The sequence below is a fragment of the Rhinoderma darwinii genome, chromosome 13, assembly GCF_050947455.1.
Source record: "Rhinoderma darwinii isolate aRhiDar2 chromosome 13, aRhiDar2.hap1, whole genome shotgun sequence".
NCBI classification, from domain to species: Eukaryota; Metazoa; Chordata; class Amphibia; order Anura; family Rhinodermatidae; genus Rhinoderma; species Rhinoderma darwinii.
This window is the reverse complement of record NC_134699.1, coordinates 27,005,653-27,013,188: the sequence shown is the minus strand read 5'-3', so window position 1 is coordinate 27,013,188 and position 7,536 is coordinate 27,005,653. Positions and strand designations below refer to the sequence as shown.

The 7,536-nt window shown below is 48.7% G+C and overlaps 1 protein-coding gene across 2 annotated transcripts in view; it reads left to right on the top strand.

The window, feature by feature from the left end:
* The window catches only part of LOC142666080 (inactive phospholipase C-like protein 2), a 76,099-nt gene extending 70,095 nt beyond the window's left edge, over positions 1-6,004 (top strand). For both annotated transcript variants that reach the window (XM_075845973.1, XM_075845974.1), the window contains exon 6: positions 5,364-6,004. In XM_075845973.1, coding sequence (XP_075702088.1) covers positions 5,364-5,552 — 189 coding nt within the window. In that variant the 3' untranslated portion in view covers positions 5,553-6,004. The remainder of the gene's footprint in view (positions 1-5,363) is intronic.
* Positions 6,005-7,536: the final 1,532 nt, after the last annotated feature.

Below are 7,536 nucleotides of genomic sequence, written 5' to 3'. Positions count from 1 at the left end.
AGAGAGCGGGCGGGAAGGCGAGCGCGAGGGCGCGAAAGAGCGGGCGGGAGGGCGAGCGCGAGGGCGCGAAAAAGCGGGAGGGCGAGGGCGAGGGCGAGAAAGAGCGAGCGCGAGGGCGCGAAAGAGCGAGCGGGAGGCCGCGAAAGAGCGAGCGGGAGGGCGAGCGGGCGAGCGCGAGGGCGCGAAAAAGCGGGCGGGAGGGCGAGGGCGCGAGAGAGCGGGCGGGAAGGCGAGCGCGAGGGCGCGAAAGAGCGGGCGGGAGGGCGAGCGCGAGGGCGCGAAAAAGCGGGAGGGCGAGCGGGAGGGCGCGAAAGAGCGAGCGGGAGGGCGCGAAAGAGCGAGCGGGAGGGCGCGAAAGAGCGAGCGGGAGGGCGCGAAAGAGCGAGCGGGAGGGCGCGAAAGAGCGAGCGGGAGGGCGCGAAAGAGCGAGCGGGAGGGCGCGAAAGAGCGAGCGGGAGGGCGCGAAAGAGCGAGCGGGAGGGCGCGAAAGAGCGAGCGGGAGGGCGCGAAAGAGAGAGGGCGCAAAAGAGAGAGCGCGCAAAAGAGAGAGCGCGCAAAAGAGAGAGCGCGCAAAAGAGAGAGCGCGCAAAAGAGAGAGCGCGCAAAAGAGAGAGCGCGCAAAAGAGAGAGCGCGCAAAAGAGAGAGCGCGCAAAAGAGAGAGCGCGCAAAAGAGAGAGCGCGCAAAAGAGAGAGCGCGCAAAAGAGAGAGCGCGCAAAAGAGAGAGCGCGCAAAAGAGAGAGCGCGCAAAAGAGAGAGCGCGCGCGCGAAAGAGAGAGCGCGCGCGCGAAAGAGAGAACGCTGCCTAAGGCGGGATTCACACCACCGGGTCGTTCCCGAGCCCGAATGTCGGCCGGTAAAATCGGCCATTTTGCCCGGCCGGTTTGCATTAAGTTTTGCATCCGTGCCGGGCCCGGCAGATCCGGACAGTGACATCAGTGGCAACTCCTGAAGGGGAATCCCCATGTGTTCGGGGATTCCGCTTCAGGAGTTTCCCCTGATGTCACGTCTCTGTCCATATCTGGGCAATCAAGCGCTCTGTCCAGGAGCGGAATCCCCGAACACACGGGGATTCCGCTCCTTCAAGGAGCTAAAGTGCGGCTAGCACATAGAGCAGGGAGATACCTCCCGGCTCTGCTATAGTGGCGTTGCTACAGTAGTAGCAGCAGCAGCTGCAGCTGCTAGCGGCGCCATCAAAGGTGTCGCATGGCCAGTGTGCTTTTAAAACATCCAGGGGAAGGGAGCCAGCGCAGTGCTCCCTTCCACCTGCTGTACAACCCGGCCCTGCCACACAGTGTACAGCGATGCCATTCGTCAGAATGGCATAAACTCCTCACAGTGCAGAGCGCAGGTGAGGAGGAGGAGATAGAGCGCAAGCGCCGGAAAACCCGGCCATCACTCGGGACACATCCCGGTGATGGCCGTGTATTACCCGGCCCCATAGACTTCTATGGGAACCGGGCGGCCGGGTACCCGGGCGAAGATAGAGCATGTCCTATTTTTTGACGGCCGGTTTTCCCGGCCGTCAAAAAAAAAAAAAATCGGTCGTGTGAATAGCCCCATTAGGGATCTATTATTCAGAATGCAGCCGGGTGCCAGACGATTTATGAACGGCCGGCACCCGGCCTGGAAACCCAGCCGTGTGAATGAGGGCTAAATGAATGGAGAGGAGTGCATGACGCTGATTGGTCAGCGTCATACACTCCTCTGTACAACGCCCACTTGGTCTAAAGTAAAAACACGCCCACTTGGGCATTAAGCAACTCATTATTAGCGATTTTAGATTTATGCTAAAGTGGTGAAAACAGCAGTGCTTTTTATTTTAAAAAAAAAACGATCTGTCATCTACATTATAGCGCCGATCTCCTTATGTAGGAGATAGGGCATTTATAATGTGGTGACAGAGCCTCTTTAAGACCAGGTTCACACAGGTGGGATACGCTGCATAAAACTATGCAGCGTATCCGACCTAGAACCCCGCAGCACATTCCATCCAGAAAACCGAATCAGGTGCAGTTTTTCAGGCGGAACTTCCAATGCGGAAAAGGGTGCTAGAAAGAAAAAAAAAAAGTTCATACATACCCCAGCCATAACCATGCTGACAAATCCCTGGAACGTCCTGCAGTCCGGCCTTCTGAGACGACGTTTCGTCCTATGTGACCACTTCAGCCTTGATTGTCTGCCTCCGTCACATGGGAGGAAACGTTATCCTTTGAGGCCGGGCTTGGATGCAGAGAGTTCTGGGTAAGTATATATTTTTTTCTGAGTTGTGATTTTTGCAGTGGAATCGTAGCTTTTTCACCACAGAATATGGGGAAAACCTGCAACAGAAAAACAGCGATTCCACGGCATAAATGGACATGCTGCATATTTAAAGAAAACACTGCAGGTCTATTTATGAATTGTTTTTTTCTGAGTTTATTTTACGCAGTGTATGGATGGGACTTGTTCAAAACACATCCACTCTGCGGAAAATTCGCATCATGTTACAGTAGCAGCAATCAGACACGTTGCAGAAAATCTGCAGTATTTTCACTACGTGTGAACCGGCCTTACGGTGGCATTCAGTGGCAGTGCACTAGACAATTACCCTTAAATAAAATTTAAAAGGGCTTACAATCTATTATCTTTAAGGCCAGGGCTACATCTAGAGCTCAACTGATTGAGTTGTATGCAATCTTGTAGACTGCAGCGGTCAGTAGTTAACTATTGAGCAGATCACACGAATACATTGATTTTAAAGTCAAATCAGTAGCTCTACAAAAAGTCTAGGTGCAGCCCTGGCCTCAGTGAAAATGACGGAGAAATTAAAAGACCTTGAAGAATAAAATAGCCGTCTTGAAAGCACCTTAAATTCCATTAAATCTATCTCTTCTTTTGTTTGTTCGGTCATCCGTATAAAATGCATTTCGAAAACCCAGCAGATAAATTACTGTCATTATTTGGGAATTCAGCCAGTGATGTGCTAAATAGTGTAATAAACCTGAGCCTTTCCCCCCAATATACTACGTCATGTGAAATCAGGGCAAAAAATAAAACAGGCTACAATGCCTATATATAGAATCCAGTAAGATACTGTAAAATAGGAAAAACACCAAAATATTCTACCTCAGGTGAAACAGGCGACAGGGCCTAAAACGTTTTCCATGGGACCTTCATCTCAGGTGGTGTGGGATAGGTGCAGCAATTTGAGAACACCATGACAAAAAGGTTTTAGGCCCCATGGAAAACGAACATGCTTTTGTGACCGCAATTCCCCCGAAAATCCATGGGAGAATTGCGGCCCCATTCCTATGGGCCCATGAACCCGACCGTGGTTTTCATGGTCGGTGCATGGCCCAGGAGCCTGGACCGCAGAAAGAACGGACATGTTTTATTATAGCCATGTTCTGCAATCCAGGCTCATAGGAAATAATGCACGTAGCCATGTGCACAGCCCGCTGCTCGCGGGCGTCACTCCGCGGCCGGTCGACCCAAAAATCACAGCCGTGCACATGGCTACGGTCGTGTGCATGAGGCCTTAGTCTCTGGCCTTAATACCACTCCCCCTAAATCGGTTATTTAATATAAACAAGTGTAGGTGCAAACAATCGTTCTATAGGCACCCAATAGAATAATTAAAAACAGACATCCATGACCACCCATCCTGCAATGCACATTAGTGCCCATAAAAATGCTAGCCTATATCATAAATATGCTGCGTTAAACTGGTATTACACAGCCCGACGAGGCCATGTTAACTAGCGTTGATCAATGAGACAGTTCGTTGGTCAGCGCTCGTTTGCTCCTTTGACAAGGAACTAGAATGGTGACAAGCACTCGTTGCTCAGATTACTCGTCCCCATACATTTCTATCATGCAGACGATAATAGTTGCTTGTTCATCAGCTGATTGTTTTGTTTTAAATACTGCGTTTGCTCCTTCCTCTGGTGATCGTTGCACAGTGCAATAATCTGGAACGAGCGTCCTATGAATGCTCGTTTGACCAATAAATTGGCCGGTGTAAAAGAGCCTTAAAGAGGCTCCATCACCAGTTAAAAGTGCCCTATCTCCTACATAATGTGATCGGTTCAGCATTGAAATGCTTTTCTGCGCGCGGATTGGACAGTGTCAGAGGCTGTTAAGCTGGCACCATCTCTGGGACCCACATCCAGCTCTAGAATGAGGCCCCCTAAACCCCTTTCTGCTTCTTGCTACCTCCAGGCCACTTCCTACGCTCTTTTTGTACTCCTGACCATATAGTCCGGAAGTGGCCGTTAGGCAGCTGCAGTAGAAAAAGGTAGAACGGGGTTTAGGGGGCCCCGTTCTAGAGATAGGTGCCGGTCCCAGAAGTAGGACCCGCATCTATCGGACATTCTGTGGATATTTCATCAATGTCCCTGATGGAAAAATCCCTTTAAATTCTGACTGTATGCAGTAAGCTCCCTCTAGTAGAGGCTACAGACAGTTATATCAAACTCGTTCAATATTTAATGAACGGTTACATATCTTTTCTTTTACAGGGATCACCCTTTTAGAAGTGCGAATGATCCAATAATAATCTACAATAATTTCTTCCTGCAAGCTTGCCAGCGCCATCAGTCGAATACAGACACAATGCACTGGCATCATGCAATGCTAAGGGTATGTGCACACACACTAATTACGTCCGTAATTGATGAACGTATTTCGGCCGCAAGTCCCGGACCGAACACAGTGCAGGGAGCCGGGCTCCTAGCATCATACTTATGTACGATGCTAGGAGTCCCTGCCTCGCTGCAGGACAACTGTCCCGTACTGAAAACATGATTACACTACGGGACAGTTGTCCTGCAGCGAGGCAGGGACTCCTAGCATCGTACATAAGTATGATGCTAGGAGCCCGGCTCCCTGCACTGTGTTCGGTCCACTACTTGCGGCCGAAATACGTCCGTCAATTACGGACGTAATTAGTGTGTGCGCACATACCCTAACACTGGCTGCCAGTCAGCAGATCACAACAGCCAGTGTGGGTCCTACACTCGCTGGCTTCTGACAGCTATGCCCTCAGAAGACCTGTTGGTTTACAACGGTTACATTCCATGTAGCTATATCTGGATCTACATAAGAATAGGGTGGTAATGTGAAAGTTCCAGAAAGCTTATGACCTGCTTGGGGGGGGGGGATCACTATTGGCACATCACCTCAGCCTGCCTGAGCACTGCACTAAAGATATACAGGTTGACGACTCTGCTGTTGGTTCAAGAACAGCATTAACACAGTAACATTTGCTTAATATCACATCCTTGTCTCTGAATGTTTGCTTTCATGTCCCTCAAGTATTTAAATCACTTGTTTTAAACTTCACAAGCAGCATTCTTACGGATTCTGTTCATAATCCCACAGGGCCAAGCTGACCTCCTCAAACATGCCAAGAACGAAGCTGTGGACCACATCAGACAAATCCACCATGCGGGCCAGTCCTGTGGCATAAGCCGTGCCAGCTCTCACTCCCCCTCCCTGGATGTCTTTAGGACACGAGCAGCGCTGGAACCCATCCCAGAGGCAGACGGAAGAGGCAACCCTGGCTCATGAAGATGAATTCAGCAGTTAGGAGGGAACAGAACTTAACCCCTGGCATGGCAGACCTTTCTGCAATATATTGCCATGCATTGCAAATGTGTCCCAGCCGGTAGAAGACAAATATTAGGATCACCCCCTCCCCCCATACGGACCCTCTATCCTTTACCACCAACCCCTGAGACCACTGTGGAACAGTAGACTAGACCTGCAGATTTCTTTAGAATGATCCAAAATACAGAAGTTCAGGAGAGACGTCGAATGGAAGGCGTACATTTATATTTTTGTGTGCTTACAGACCAGCCTCACTTCCCCTTTATCTGTACCAATCCCAAAACCGTGAAGATTTGGGGTTGGGAGGGGAGAAGTGTATTGATACCTCTGTTCACTTTCTCCATACCCCCTCTATTCATGTATTGTACGAGATCACTTGTGGGTTAATTACACTTGTTCAGAGCGATTTCTAATGCATGTGTATTTTTTTGGGGGTACAGACTATAGCTAGAAGTTTGTAAAAACAAAAATTAAAAAAATTCTAAATGCTAAGGTTTTGAGCAGTCCTAGGACTGTAATGGCTAGCCTTAAAACCTATAACCAGAGTGTTCCTTTATCTTTGCCCTAGCTTTTACCGGGTGTGCTTTCCAAACTGGGACCGTTAATCCACTTACCAGGCGCATTATTGGTGAACTATTTTCTATGTACTGGGCCGCCGTAATATCACGTGACTTGCACTGTGAGGGTATGTTCACACGCTTAGCAAAAAAACTTCTGAAAATACAGATCTGTTTTCAAGGGAAGACAGCTCCTTATTTTCAGCCGTTTTTAAAGCAACTCGCGTTTTTGGCTGCGTTTTTTACGCCCGTTTTTGGAGTTGTTTTTCTATATGGTCAATGAAAAACGGCTCAAGAAGTGACATTCACTTTTTCGGGGGCATTTTTTTTTTTTTTACACGACAGTTTTTCAAAACGGCCGCATAAAAAAACACCTTATTGGAACGCAGCTTTTCCAATTGAAATCAATGGGCAGCTGTTTGGAGGCGTTCTGCTTCCAATTTTTCGGCTATTTACGGCCCGAAAAATGACCGAAAATAAGCAGTGTGAACATACCCTTACTGTCTGACTCCACACTGAAAACGTTGCAAGATTGAAAGTCACAGGAATGCATAGAGAAAGTGGGTCTCACATTAAGCGTCTCACAGGAATGCATAGTAAAGTACCTTCCCATCCAAGCAGCAGAAGCTGTAGGATGTATATAGTCACAGGACATGTCAGGTGACATAACGCTGGCCCAGAACGGAGAAGATAGTTCATCAATAAAGTGCCCGATAAGCGGATTACCTGCCCTAGCTTTTACCAGTGTTAATTTCCAAACGGTGCAAAAATAAAACATTTTATCAGAGCGTTGCTTTGGCCACATGTACCAATTTTATTTTTATAGCATACCTGCACAATTTTTTTTCTGAAACATTTGGGGGTTGGAAATCGTGCTTTTGCCACCCAAAATACACAGACAGTTGCTTGGATCAAGGCTAAAAGATGCCATTTCCCACCCAGTTGCAAGAATTTTACATGAGTGCATATGACCATATGATTCTTTCTGCAGAGATTGTCCAAAAATTTGCACCACCATTTGGTTTGGGTTCTAGGACGGATACGCAGCATACTTTTACGCAGCGTATCCACCTTGTGTGAACATACCTTAAAGGGGTTGTCCCACCATAACAACTTATCACCTATCATGTAGATAGGTGATAAGGGTCTGCTGGGGGTGCCAAAGCTGGGACCCCTACCAGTCGTGAGGACGTGGGGCCCGAGTTCCATGTTTCAACCGAGCGGTGGTTACACATGCACACTGTTGCTCCAGCAAATCTTTATGGTACTCATGGAATTAGCCCAGCGCTTCGGTACCATAAAATATTAAATGGATCAGCAGTGCGCATGCATGACCCCCTGCTTCATTTCAAACATGGGACTCAGGACACTCGTTCCCGTGATCACCT